A 15,105-nucleotide genomic window follows, 5' to 3' on the forward strand; every position below is an offset into this window, starting at 1 on the left:
TATTTACTATTTTTATATTTTTTGTACAATTTTTTACTTCATATAAAAAATAACCCTTCAAATTATTTCACACAACAACAAACTTACACACATCTTTTTTCTGTTTTTTATTTATTTCATCTCATTCACATCTATTATGTCCACGTTGTGGTATGTTCGTTTGACATTCATGTCACTTTTCTTTTCTAATTTAATTTTTTTTAACTTAAATTAAATTAATTAATTAATTTAATTTTAATTTATAATTATATATATTATAGATAATTATTTTCACTAATACATTCTTGATGATCTATTATTTATATTTATTATAAATTTTCGTGTTTACTGACCTAAATGGCTAACGTGGGATGTTCTTTTTTTTTATATATATATATTGTACGCATATATTATTGTCATCTCTATTGTACACATCTACATATTAAGTTCAAAATAAATAAACAGGAAAAAAAAAAAGTGTAAAAAAAAAAATTCCTTTCTCAGCTTTTCTTCCATCTCCTAATCTTCTTTTTTCTTTTTTTAGTTATTTATTTGTTCTCATCGTAGATTTTAGTTTCAAATTTCTCAACCGTTCAGATCTACGCTTCCTCCTCCTGCGGCTTCTTCGTCTTCGTCTTCCTCTTCCTCCAATCGCGCTCGCAGACATTCTCTGTCGAATCAAATGCCTCCCACTGAAACAGAAGCCGATCCCAGGGTAACTCCCGATCTTTATCGCAGTAATTTTTGAAGATTTACAGCATTTTTACGCTATCTGTTTAACGCTGTGTCTCTGTGTACGCGGTTTTCTTTTTCAGCGATTGTCAATCAGTCCAACTACTCTGGGTACGAGGTATAGAACAAAAATGTAGCTCTGAAAATGCCGAGTTCTTTTATTTTTTGCTTTCTGTGCCTTCATTTTTGTGAAACTTGTTCTTTAGTGAATACGCCTTCGCGAATCTCGACAACTTGGAGCACTGCGTCAAGTATTTGAACAACACTCTTGTGACATTTGGCTTCACTGCTTCGCTTGATCTCTTCGCAAATGATCCCGTGAGTAGTTGTTTTTTTTTTGGTTTTAATTTCCCATTTCTTTGATTTATATTTGTACATTATCATGTCGCTCTGTTTAATGTGGAACGATAAAAATTGGTACTAGGTTTCGGTAGCTCGGACTTGCAATTGTTTGTATGCTTTGTTGCAGCAAAGACAGAGAGATATTGAGTACAGGGAATCTGCTAACGAGCAGAGACAACGGTACAGTTCTTTGTTACTAAGTGTTCATAGATTAGGTTATTAGATTTGTTGTTTTTACTACGATAGTTTGCTGTGTTGCATATTTATTTTAGTTTTTACTTTAAAAATGGTTATAAGAACATTTGGTGGTAACAGAATGTGATTGGATGTGGTTTTAAGTCTTGAAAGGATGAGAAATCTTAGAGACAAGAAAAATTTTAGAGTGATTGTTGAAATGGTTGCTGATACTTTGGCAATGGAATGAAGTTTGGTTTAACCTATACATATTGATAAGTGAGACTTTATGTGGAGAATAAATTAATTTAGTTTATGTTTGCATCTAAAGAAATGATTTATTGAGACCATGAATCTTCTTTATTGATCTTGATGAATTTCTTTCGTACATGAATTTATGTACAGATCTGTTTAGTCGATGGTAGGGGTAACTTACTAGGTAATAATTTCTATATTGATCCTTCTTAGAATTCTCTTTTTCTTAATTGTATTTTGTACTTGTAGTAGGACAGTTGAGACTAGAACAGTTTTTCGATAGCATTTTTTTACAGGTCATTACTTATCCTTTGAATTTCCGTTGCTCCAGACCTCACAATTGACCTCTTTTTTTCTTCCACGATACAATCAGTTTGTAAAAAGAATGCTTTGATACCAACTGAGCCTTTGCACCTCGACAGGAACTTCATGATCTAGCTTGAGGCTGATAAGCTTCGAAATCACCACTCTGTCCTTTCATTTCCTACGCTATGTATATTAATAAAGGTGTGTATGTGCATGCTAAAACAAGAATATACCAAGAAATAGTGTTTCCTAGACCTGGCAGCCATCAAGTTTAACTAACATACAAGCTTCTACTTCTGCTGCTCTCAAATCCAGTAAATGCTGTTTCGTAGGCAGCACTGCTGGAGAGCACCCACCCAAAATGGGAGAGGAGAAATCCTTGCTCTCATGTCCAACATTTTTTGAACTTGGCTTTCAGTATCCCCTCTTTTAGTGCTTTTTAGTTTAGCAAGATGACAGTAGGTTGTAATCTTGTAAAGTGTTGCTTGGTGTTTCTGCAAGCTATTATTTGAAGGTGACCAACTGATAAAAATGAAATGTGTTTATTGCTTTCTATAGACTCTTTTCAGATATTTCAAGATTGGAAACAAAAATTGAGAGGCTGGAAACCCAGCTATCAGCAAAAGACCGAGAAATTGCAACAATTACTAGAACGGTTTGTCCAGTCTATTTATGTTGAAAGGATTACTAAGTATGTATTTAGCATCATTATCACTAAATTGTGGCAATTGTATATAGGAAGCCAAAGCTACTGCAGCCTTCAAGGCCCAAATTGAGAAGTTGCAGCAGGAACGAGATGAATTTCAGAAGATGGTTTTGGGTAATCAGGTTTGTACGACACTAGGTCCCTGGTCATACCTAGCTACTTGTATAGCTGTATTATTATATTATTATTATTCTGATCCCATACTTGATAAACAGCAAGTGAGAACTCAGCAGATCCATGAGATGAAGAAGAAAGAAAAAGAGTATACCAAGCTACAGGTGATTGTTTCAGTACACTAATTAACCTTTTTAATGGGGATACAAAATTTTTATGATTTTGTAATTAGAGCATGTGGACAAGCATACATAGACCATCCCTTGTCTTGCAGGAGAAACTTAATCAAGTATTAATGGAGAAAAAGAAAGAGTCTAGATCAGGCATGGAAATAATGAATTTGCTACAGGTAAACATGTAATTTGCATCTCACTGTAGTAATTGTGTTACTGTGTTTCTTAGACATCCTTTTGTTTTGATAGAAAGAAGGCCGACAACGTGGGACATGGAATGGAAAGAAAACAGACAATGACTTGTACAAGAAGATTGTAAGTTCCATCATTGATTCATTAAGTTTCTCTAGTGGACTGCAGGTCACAAATTCTCATGCTATATACTCTATGCTGCTTCTAGGTAGATGCTTATGAAACAAAAAACAATGAATTGATGGCAGAGAATGCTAATCTGAGGGCATTATTACGATCAACGCAGGTACCATTCTTGATGTATGACTTAAAAGGATACTAATAGTACTTATCGTTGATTTCTTGCAAAATTTCATTACAGCATATATGCTGTTTGTTTGCATTATTATATCATTTATGTCTCCATTCTGTTAGGAATTAGAAGATATTTGAATGTTCTAAAAACATAGTTCCTTTCCCAAAGCATTTATTAAAACAATTACATGTTTCCCAAAGCAAGGCTTGCATCTATTTTACATCAGAGTGTGCTTTTCTATTACAATGTTGCCCTTGGATATGGTCGTTCTGTTTTCTTCATCGTTGTGCCTATGACCTTATGGTGTATGAGCTACATGCTGTTTTTTGTTCAGAGACTGAGGAAGCTTCTGTGAGTAACATAGTAAGTATATTATGATGTGTCTTTCATGTTAGGCTGATATGCGTGAATTCTTGAATGCTCCAAATGGGAAGCAGTCTTCTCCTGCTGATAATAGGCAGGATGGTGACGTGTCACAGTCCCCCCTGGGTGGGAAGACGGTATGTCAAAGTAGGAGACCCAAGTGAATTATATTTGAAAGTCTAAACTTTCCTATTGTATAATGGATTCCTTCTCTCCTAACAGGACATGTTTGATCTTCCTCTGCACATGGCTAGAGATCAAATTGAAGAAAGCTTGCGCACAAAGATGACTTCTATAAAGGTAAAACTGAGAGTTTGAGCTAAATTAGATTTATGCTGATGCTGAATGAATCAATTTAATGTAATTTCATTGGAAAGTAACAATCTAACTTCTGAATACATTATGCTATTTCAATGCGAAGGAGAGAATGTTTCAGCTTCAAGACGCCCAAAAGGGTGCTGAATTGACTTCCGATGTGACTGAGAGAGAACTTGAGCTGGAAGCTCAACTTGTAGAGGCAAGAACTATTATTCAAGAGCAGGTAATCAAATTGTTCTAGCTCCGAAACTCCGCAATAGATGGTTTTTCTTTACCTCTTCCATGAATGAACTAATTAATTGATTGCATATTCATTAGGGGAGTAATCTTCCATTAGTTTTTACTAACATACGATTTCTTTTTCCTTCATTTGGTTCACTTCCAGCAAGCTGTGTTCTCTTCCTGAATCTCTCTCTCTCTCTCTCTCTCTTAAACCGATTTTTTTAATATTAGTTTTCCTTTTTAATTGTATTCAGTTAATTAGTAGGGTCAGTAATCAGTACATTTAGGGGACTAGTGAAGTCACTGAATTAGTGTAGATGTTCTTTCTTTCAACTTTTATCATATATATATTTTCTGTAAACAGAAAAAATAGAGAAAAATTCCTTTGCCTTTTTGAACTTAGTCGCCTCTCCACATCACTCATTTGTAATTGTTAGAAGCATCTGAACTTTTGATGCTGCTGCTGGCATTTTAGCATCTGAATTTGACCTTCTGAATAACTTTACACTCCTAAATTTCAATAGCAAAATGCAATTTATTATCTCGATAATGTTTACATGTTGATTAAATTTCCTCCTTAATTCAGGCATCAATAATGTCCAAACATATTGCCAAGCCTGATAAGCCGAGGTACGTTTCCCCTAATCTTTTCCTTAATTCCATAATGTACTCTTTGTTAGTTGATAAAAAACGAAAGACTGATTTTAATTTCGATTTTCTACTTAACAGAAGACTAAGTTGCCATATGACTCCAGACAGGGATTGAGTGAGTATGTTCTCACACCATTAGAGGTATTCGACAAACTTCACTTCTTTTATTTAAGTACATTCCTATTACACCCGGGAGTAAAAATTATGCAATAAAATTGGTGTAGAACACTTTGATGGCTTTCTTTTTTGCCGTGCAGGGGTCAGTAATTCACCGATCGATGTAGTAGCTAGTCTGTGATCTTTGTTTGCTACGACGAGCATCGTTCTGCTCTGTCCTAACGTATCATCAATTTATCCAAGTTGTCGGAAGGCCCGAAAACTCTCCTAGTAGCTGTGTCTCCCTTTGTTGCAATGGTAAGTTTGTGTATATGCCCCTAATTCACAATACTTTATTTCTTAGTGTCGGTTGCATTTTGTCGAAGTATTTGTTCCATAGACTACTGCTGCCCCATGTGTTCTATTTGTGCTTTCTCTGTAGCACAAAGTTATGGTTATGGTAGGTTATGATGTTGCTGCCCCCATTACCTTTCTTTAATTTAGGTATGCTAATATTATTTAAATTTTTAGAAAAATAGGTTGATAAGATTTAGTGAAAAATATGAGTTTTAGATTAGGTTGGTGACAGCAGATTAAATATAGATTAACAGAATATGGAATATAAATCAACAGCATAATGCTGATGTTTAATAGACAACATACAACAATGGTTCACATAGTACATACAGTTTGATTTTAGCACGATAAATATATTTGTATTGCTTATATAATGTATAAATTATTATTATTATTATTATTATTATATGTACAAATTAGAGTTAATTAACACTTTGTTGATTAGTTTAATCATTTATCTATTTAGATCATTCCCTCGAGACTATGTTAAATTATATTAGGTGGGTTGTGTTCACTTTTTGTTTTTTGTTTTCTTTTTTTATTTTATTTTATTTTTTTATGTTAGTTATAAAAATTTGCATCGGTTAATAAAAAAAAATATATATTAATTTTTTGAGTGAATAATATATATATACTGCATTTGTCCCATTTCTATTTTTGTTTGTGGCACTTCAATTGACACGTTTTATTTTTAATAAATATAAATTAATTTAATTAATATAATAACATATTTCCTCCGTCCTAAACATCATGTAACATTTTCTTTTTGGTACGTCTCAAACACCTTTTTAAAATAGGAAATAATTAATTATATTTAATCTCTATTCTACATTCTATCCCCTCACGTCATCCAAATAAAAAAATAAAATATATATTTCTTTTTCCATCACATTATCTAATTTTTAAATTATCCTACTTAATACTATCCGCCTAAAAATTCGCCATGTTTGGGACGGAGGGAGTATAACATAATATACTATGAAAATTTACTCAAAATTTTTTTTATTTCTATTTTTCTTCTTAACAAACAAATATTTTTATTTATATTTAAAATTTTTATTATTTTATAAAATTAATTTTATCTTAATTATAAGTAACTAAATACTCCCTCTCCACCGCCTATCTATTCGTTTATTTTTTCACATAGATTTTAGTATATTAGTATTATATTGATATGTGGTATAATTGATATACATAAAGACTATTATACTCCTTAATATTTATGGTATTAAGTGGTGTTATTTGATGATATTTGTGTAATATTATATAAAGGGTGAGGTAATTTTATATTTTAGTGGAAGGTACATATACTAACAAATAGGTAGATTGGCGGTGTTATTTTGTTTATTTTGTATTATTTAAAATTTTATTTTTTACAAAATAATATTCATATTGCATAATTTTATTGAGATATAATATTTAAAATATTTAAATATGTATTCTATATTTATTTTAATCATATATATTCAAACTACCAATAATATTACTCATATAAAAATATAATAAATAATATCGTAACATAGTATTATTAACTCAACTCATTTATTTTAAATATTGTGTCCCATTTGATTTGAGACGGAGGAGTATTATATAGTGTTAATGTGTGAAAATGATATTATCTCTTCCCGTCAAATTTATTATCATTTTTTTTTGTCCATCAATTAAATTTATACGCTATTAATTTTGATAAAATCAATAATTTAATATTTAATAATTAATTTTAATTCAATATTTATCTACAATAAATAATTTTATCTTTATTATTTTTCTCTTATTTTTTAAAGTTATAATTAAATTTTTAAAAATATTTTTGACTACTTTTTTATTTTTATATTTCTTTTAAAAAAATATTTATATTTCTTAATATAAATATTAGGGTAAATTGTTGGGAAAAGCATGTGAATCGCTGAGTGAGTCGGTCAGTCAGTTCATGAGTCACCATCTTATCTGAAAAGGTGTTCTACTTGAGGACAAAGGATATTCCTTTCCATCGATGTCGCCCATAATCATCGTCACTACCACCTACCTTATTCATAATTAAATAAATATTCAATGACATTTACTCCCTCCGTCTCAGATATCGTGTCTGCTGCACTGTAGACACGGTATTTTAGAATGAATGTAATTAGTAGATAATTAAGAATATTTTAGTAAAAATTATTTTATAATATAAATAATTATAAATTAAAATAAGATAACTAATTAGTTTAATTAAAATTAAAAAATTTAAAATGAGATTGAAGTGTATAATCATTTTCCAAAAATGAAAAATGACATGGTATGTGAGACGGATAGAAACGACAACATGGACATATACATGGGATGGAGGGAGTAACTAAATGTTAGAAATACTAGTATGGAATTCAATTGAATTTGTTATTTTGTTAACTATTTGATCTACGCTCGTGCGTGCATAAAAAATCATTTTAAATTTTTATCATTTTTAAACCATCTAACCAACCCCACACTTGAGTGTCTTTGTTTGTAGGTTTTGAAGTTGTGTTTGTAAGGTTTTGAATTAAAATATTTAATTATAATGTAAATAAATATTGATATGACAACATAAATAGGCACTTTCTTCGATTCTTAATAATTATTTGTTTTTCTATTTTAATCTATTCGATAACAAAATATTTATTTTATTTTTTATTTTATTTTAATATAATATTAATATTTTCAAAATTTTGTGCGATTAAATAAATGGATACATAAAAAATGGGAAGAAACAAGTCTAGAATGTCCTGTTTCTTTATGATACATGTGTGTTTAGGAGTGACCCCTACACAGCCATTGACACGTGGCGAAGTAAGAAGATAGGACCAAAGTTGCTGGAACTCTCGCATCGACATACATTATATTTAGTTTTTTGAGTTTTTGTAATAAATTAAAAAATAATACTTCCTCCGTCCCACATGTCATGTTTATGTTGCCATTTCTATTCATCCCACATACCATGTCATTTTTTTTTTTGAAAAATGATTATACATTTTAATTTAATTTTAAATTTTTTAATTTTAATTTCTTTAAATTTTAATTAAATTAATTAGTTATCTTAATCTTAATTTATAATTATTTATATTATAGGATAATTATTTTCACTTACATTCTTAATTATCTACTAATTACACTCCTCCTAAAATACCGTGTCTACAGTGTAGCAGACACGATATCTGGGACGGAGGAAGTATTGTTTATAAAACTTTTTTTTTTTTAATCATTTTTATGTTCATTTTATATTTTAATATATTATATAAAAATATGCTTATTTTATTTTTTAGCTTGTCTAACAAAATGTTTTCATATTATATCTAGTATTAAAAAATAAAATAAAATCAGATTGCACGTACACATATTCTGTAAACTTACTTTTTTTTTTTACATATATTTATTTGTTAATATATTTTAAAAAGTATTTATTCAAAAATTTATTTAATTAAAAAATGGGCCAGGCCAAGCACGGTCTGATTTCTCACCATGTCGGACGCCATAAAACTTTTTGGATCTATTTTTTAAGACAAAGTGCGGGTTTATTAAAAGAAATATATTAAATCAAATATTTTTTTTTATATTATATTAAAAATTAAATTTACATTCAAAATATTAGATCAAAATATATTTATATCACATTAATTATTCAAACAAAAAACGTTTATTATTCAAATTAAAAAAAACAACTCCAAACCCTCTAACAACACACCTATAAGGACATAAAATTATAAAATACTATATCCGGCTACTCACAAAAAGTATATATTTTTTCTATTTTAGGTTATCTAATTACAAAATAATTATTTCAAAACTGTTTAATTTGTTCACAAATACTCTTATTTTACAGTCACAATCATTACTTTTACACTATAAATAGATGAATAAAGTATTTAATATTCCCTTCCTCCGTCCAACATAAAATGTCTATTTTTTTCATTTTTTTCCGTCTCATATAATTTGTTCATTTTTATGAAAAATAATTATATACTTTAATCATATTTTAAAATTTATAATTTATATTTTTTTGAATTTTAATTTAACTATTTAGTTATCTTAATTTATAATTATTCGTATTACTTCTTCCGTCCACGTTGCATGTCTGGATTACCTGAGTATAATTACTAGATAATTAATAAAATAATAATTTATTCTATAATATAAAATATTATAAATTAAAATTAAGATAACTAATTAATTTAATTTCAAAAAATTAATAATAAATTTTACTAATTATTTTTTAATTATTCAACAATTCTCCTCATTTGGACAGTTTTCATTTGGCCGGACGGAGTAGTAGATCTATGTGTGTTTTAAAACATGTCTATTAATTAATTTATTATTGTGATAATTATTACCCCTAGAAATTGAAATTTTTAAAACATGTCTATTAATTAATTTATTATTGTCTAGAAATTGAAATTTATAAATAGCCACATGACCCTAGAGTTATCCGTATTGCAAATAAAATAAAAATTTCATAGACAGATCTGCCGATGCCGACTTCCGACAACTACGCCTCCTACCCTCCCTCCTACCGCCCAAGTCCCGGCGCGGCGGGTCCCGGACCCGACGCCGTTTCTTGCACGTCCGCCGCCGCCGGTCTACCGGTGGTGGACTTGAAGGGCCTGGACCAGGAGAGGCTGGTCGAGGCGTGCGAGGACTGGGGCATCTTCAGATTGGTGAACCATGGGATTCCCAGGGAGCTGCTCAGCGAGGTCCTGGAGCTCGCGAACGAGTTCTTCTCACGGGGGTTTGAGTGGAAGCAGGCGCTGAAGAGAAAGGCGATGTTCTATTTCTGGGGCAGCCCGTCGCTGTCCCAGTCCGGGACCTCCAAACAGACGGGACCTTTTGTCGAGAGCCAGAACTGGCTCGAAGGTCTTAATTTTCCCCTCTCTGAATCTTCTTCTTCTTTGGAATATGATCTTCCTCTGCTTCAAAGATTCAGGTATTATATATATATATATATATATATTTATAAGAGTTTGATTTTTTAGCCGAATTTTCTCAAATTTTTTTTCGAAAAAAATATATTTTTTCTTCTTATAAAATATTCTATCATATATTACTTTTTATCTAATTCAAACTAATTTTTTTTCAAACTAATAAAAAGAAACACACCATAGAATATTTTATATTTATATTTATATTTTATATGATTGTATATTTTGAGTTTTATTTTTTAATGTTGAAAAGGGCATTCCCTAGGGCTAAACAGCAATAGAGAATTGTTTAGCTATATTTTGAAATTATTTTTATAATAAAAACTAAAGATAAAAAAAAAATAATACATACAATAATTTGAATAATATATATTTTTAAAATATAATTTTTTAAATACTACTCCGTCCGTCGATCAAAATTAGTACATTTAGGTCCATAATGGGTTAAAAAAATATATTCTATTAAAAAAATGATAAAAATTAGTACATTTAAGTCCATAATGAGTTAAAAAAATATATATTATATTGAAAAAATGATAAATAATTGGGGTATTTTTGAAAATTTAGTTAAAAATTAAAATAAATAAAGAGATATAATATAATAAAGTTAACGATATTTGTTGTAAATAAGTGTTGAATATAGAATAATAATTAAATGTTGATTTGTTGACTTTGCCAAAATTAGTAATGAGATAAATTTAACAGACAGATTAAAAAGAAAAATGAGAATAAATTTGACGGAGCGGAGGGAGTGTTACATATTGGATATATTTTTCTGAATAAATTTTATTCTTTGTGATTTTGATTTTTTGTGGGGTAAATGTATTTTTAAATCCTTTGATTGTAATTTGAAATTGATTTAATTGCGAAAAAAATATATAAAAGTAAAAACTAATAAGTCAATACCAGTCTTTTTCTAAGAATATTATAAGACTAATTTTTATATAAATATTTTATAGTTAATTTTTCCAGTGCACTCTGTCTATTTTATTTTATTATAATTTCAATTGTTCTTTATAAAATATGAAGTATTAGTTTCTTAAATGTTACATTAAAATATATTGAAATTAATTTTTTAAAAAAAAATGAAATACAAGACACAAATATAACATAAAATTTAGTAAAATTGGAATATATAATATGTAGTATTATTTTGGATTTTAATTCTTGTGTGTATAATTATCATGATTTTATTTTTTTTATAAAATATTGCATTTAAACAATTATTTAATCTTTTTAGATTCTTAAAAAAAAAAATAAAATTGAATGTGTTTGTTTTGTAAAATAATTTAAAAAAATATGTTTTTATATAAAGTATAATAAATTTTATAAATTATATAAAAATAATAAATATATATAATATATTAGTTTTGTTTTTTTTAAAAATATATTAATTTGTAAAACAAGAAAAGAACACACCCAAGGAGTTCGACTCTCAAATGACTTCACATTGCTCGTTGTGTGGGATGGCTGTCTTGGGAGTTGAAGTCCCAGGCCTTCGAAAATTCTCTGGATGATATATATATATATATATATATCTATATACATCAAAGGTCGGGTTAGTTTACACGCATTTTTTCTAAATTTGATATTTCTTCCGTTCCAAAAATATTGGAGTATTAGTATAGATACGAGAATTTAAGTAAAGTATAATTAGTAAATAATTAAAAAGTGTATTAGTAAAAATAATTATTATTTAATAAAAATAATTATAAATTAAGATTAAAATAAGCAAATAGTTTAACTAAAATTAAAAAAAAATTATAAAATTTAAAATACGATTAAAATGCATAATTATATTTCTAAAAATAGAATGGACAAATTACGTGGGACGGACGAAAATAAAAAATAGGGACAAATTATGACGGAAGAAAGTATTATTTAATTTTCAAAATTTTTAATAATTTTTTTTTTCTCACAAAATATTTAATCAAATACTAATTTTAATTTTTTAAAGTGTTTATCTAACCGGCCTAACTTCTCCTTTATTTAACTATTTATTTATTTTTTGAAGCATAGCGTTACAGTAAAATTATTTATTTTGTGTGAATATTAGTATTATTTAAATGGCAAACGCAACATAGCACTGTTTGGTTGATTGATAGTTAGTTAAATCAATAAATCACATCTCTTTGTTGCCTGGACCACTTTCTTTGTTTACTTGTACTTTCACTATCTTCCTTCTAGTAATGTACTATATTATTTAAAAATAGTATTATATATTTATTTAATATTATATTTATACATTATTGTAAATAATTATTTAAATTTAAAATATTGATATTCACATACTCCAAAAACAAATCAAGCACGTATGGAACGTGTTTGGTTCTTCAATATTTTCTAAAATAATAATTTAGATGTATTTTTATAAAAAATACTTACATTATACAGTAGTAAGTAAGTATGTTTCTAGTTTTGTATTGCATTATTTTTTATTTTGTATTTATACTTTTGATAGGTGTGTAGATTAAATGTTTTTTTTTTTTTTTTTTATAATTTAGAAAATTATGTCAAAAATATATAATATATTATTTTAGATTGAATATTTGACTTTAATTATTTAAAAGTTTTCTGACTTTTGTATAATATATTTTGTATTATTTTTTATTACTATTTTTTGAGAATAATATTGAAAAAATAGTCCTGGAAGAACAGATCCGATTGTAGAAATTGATATACAATAAATACTTCAATTTTTATTTTTGTTCTCTATATTTTAACTTTACAATCTTATTATTCGTTAGATATTTGTTTAAAAATGTATTGATATTTTATCATTTTTAAAAAAATTTAAAATATTACTTCTACAAATTATTTTTAATTTAATATTTTTATTATTTTCTAAACAATTTTTTTTAAAAAAATAAAATAAAATCAAAACACTCTTATAACACATTTGATCTTCTATATGCTTTGTTCGATCAATCAAAGGTCGTTGTTGATAGAATATGGCGCCCACCAAACGAGGCTCGCACAAACGTTATTCAACGCCATGGCCAACCACCTCGCAATTCCTCTTGCAAAGTCATCCTCATACTTATCGCCGCCCACCGCCTTTCTCCGTGTCTACCGCTACCTCCGGTGTCCTGGCGCGGACCGGAGGCTAGGCATTATGGAACACACAGATAGCTCCGTCTTGACCATTCTTCACCAAGACCATGTCGGCGGCCTCCAAGTGTATAGGGACCACATGTGGCTCGACATTGACCCCGTGCCCGACACACTTATTGTCAATCTTGGAGACATGATGCAGGTAACAGTAAAATTATTATATTTAATCAATAAACTTATATATATTCATTATGAAATTATATTTTTATTGAGCTAATGTTACTATTTTTTTTTTCTCAATACTTGAAAATTCAATACAATTATAATTTTTAATTATAAATTATAATTTTATCGAATAATATTACTACTTTATATATTTTTTTCAATATTCTTGAAAATTTACTAATTCCAGAGACATGGTATAAATTAAGATAAAATAGTTTATACTACTAGTCAAAATAATTATACTCTTTATGTTCCGTCGCAAGATTGTCATTTAGTTTTTATATTATTGTACTTATATTAGATTTTTTTTTTCTTAATTTGTATTACGTATTGATATACTAATTAATATTAAAAAATCAACATACAAAAAGTCAATGATAACTTTGCAGCAAGACGGAAAGAGTATATTTTTTTGTGAAACTATAATTTTATCAAACAATATCACTATTTTCTTTTTTTTTTTTTTTTTTTTAATATTCTCGAAAATTACTAACCTTAGAGACATAATGAAAATAACAATAAGGTGATTATATCGTTCAATAAAATTCTATATTTTTTCAATCGTGAAACTGCAAATTTTTTCAAGCAATATTACTATCTAAAATCTTCTATATACATATAAAAATTAATATTTTCTCGAACATATGATCCACTTCAACAATAAAATTATGTATTTCCATCGTAGAACTATAATAATTTTATCGAGCAACATTGCTATTTTATTTTTCCAATATCCTTGAGAATTCACTAATCATCCGATTACGAATTAATGCGTGTCGAAATTAAACAGGCAATGAGCAATGACAGGTACCGAAGCATAAAGCATCGTGTTCGGGTTAGCGAGTCACAAGAGAGGATATCGGTCGGCTACTTTGTGTTCCCGGCCGAGGATGCAATAATAGAAAGTTCTATGTATCGACCTTTCACTTATACGGAGTTTCAAGACAAGAAGGCCGCCGACTTGAAGATAGTAGGCGACAAGGTCGGCCTTCCTAGATTTAGGATTCATCAATATGCATGAGATTTTATGAAATTTGTGGTTTTAACCGTAATGATTTGTTCGTTTTTGCAAGTGAAGCTTATTAGTAATATAAAAATAATATTCTATTCGTCCGGCTAAAAGTATTATATATATTCTATTTGTTCTTTAACAATCTATTTATTTTTTTATTTTGATCCGTCTCATTATAAAGTATTTATTTTTTTTAGTAACCGTACTTTCTACTAACATTAAAAATATTTTTACAACTTATAATATATTAGACAAATGTCATTATTACATTTATATCACGCAATATTAATAAAGTTATTTTAATCTTTTATACTTTATTTATACCAAACATCAATATAATACTAATATTTCTAAAATTTTGTGGAAAAAACAAACAGATACATAAGTAAGGGACGGACGGAGTATTTTTTGCGTTGATTTTTGAATATTAAGTATCATATCAAAACTTAATTCAAATTAAAAAAATAAATAAAAAAAAATATTTTTATCAGTATCTTATAATATTAATGTAATGATATTTATTTAAAAAATTCTACAAATACAAAAATATATTTAATGTTAAAAACTATAATCTCAAATGCAAATGCATAATTGACGATAATAAAGGTAGT

General features: G+C 28.0%; 2 protein-coding genes across 3 annotated transcripts; both read left to right on the forward strand.

Annotated features, from left to right (window-relative positions):
- The first annotated feature begins 505 nt into the window (after nt 1–505).
- LOC127265551 (uncharacterized) lies at nt 506–5,389 on the forward strand. The gene is made up of 16 exons (XM_051295398.1): nt 506–694; nt 795–829; nt 918–1,029; nt 1,136–1,233; nt 2,347–2,443; nt 2,527–2,616; nt 2,710–2,772; nt 2,883–2,957; nt 3,031–3,096; nt 3,182–3,259; nt 3,664–3,768; nt 3,854–3,931; nt 4,053–4,172; nt 4,758–4,801; nt 4,901–4,963; nt 5,080–5,389. Exons 1-15 carry the CDS (start codon nt 662–664, stop codon nt 4,935–4,937), a joined length of 1,131 nt encoding a protein of 376 aa, XP_051151355.1. The 5' UTR covers nt 506–661; the 3' UTR covers nt 4,938–4,963; nt 5,080–5,389.
- Nucleotides 5,390–9,700: 4,311 nt separating this feature from the next.
- LOC127265560 (gibberellin 2-beta-dioxygenase 6) lies at nt 9,701–14,604 on the forward strand. Of its 2 annotated transcripts, none has more exons than XM_051295409.1 (3): nt 9,701–10,208; nt 13,138–13,459; nt 14,273–14,604. In XM_051295409.1, exons 1-3 carry the CDS (start codon nt 9,757–9,759, stop codon nt 14,501–14,503), a joined length of 1,005 nt encoding a protein of 334 aa, XP_051151366.1. In that variant the 5' UTR covers nt 9,701–9,756; the 3' UTR covers nt 14,504–14,604. The 2 variants fall into 2 exon arrangements, with proteins under 2 accessions (XP_051151366.1, XP_051151374.1); XM_051295417.1 differs by having other exon boundaries at nt 14,290–14,469.
- Nucleotides 14,605–15,105: the final 501 nt, after the last annotated feature.

The sequence above is a fragment of the Andrographis paniculata genome, unplaced genomic scaffold, assembly GCF_009805555.1.
Source record: "Andrographis paniculata isolate CXL003 unplaced genomic scaffold, ASM980555v1 Contig17END, whole genome shotgun sequence".
Taxonomy (NCBI): domain Eukaryota; kingdom Viridiplantae; phylum Streptophyta; class Magnoliopsida; order Lamiales; family Acanthaceae; genus Andrographis; species Andrographis paniculata.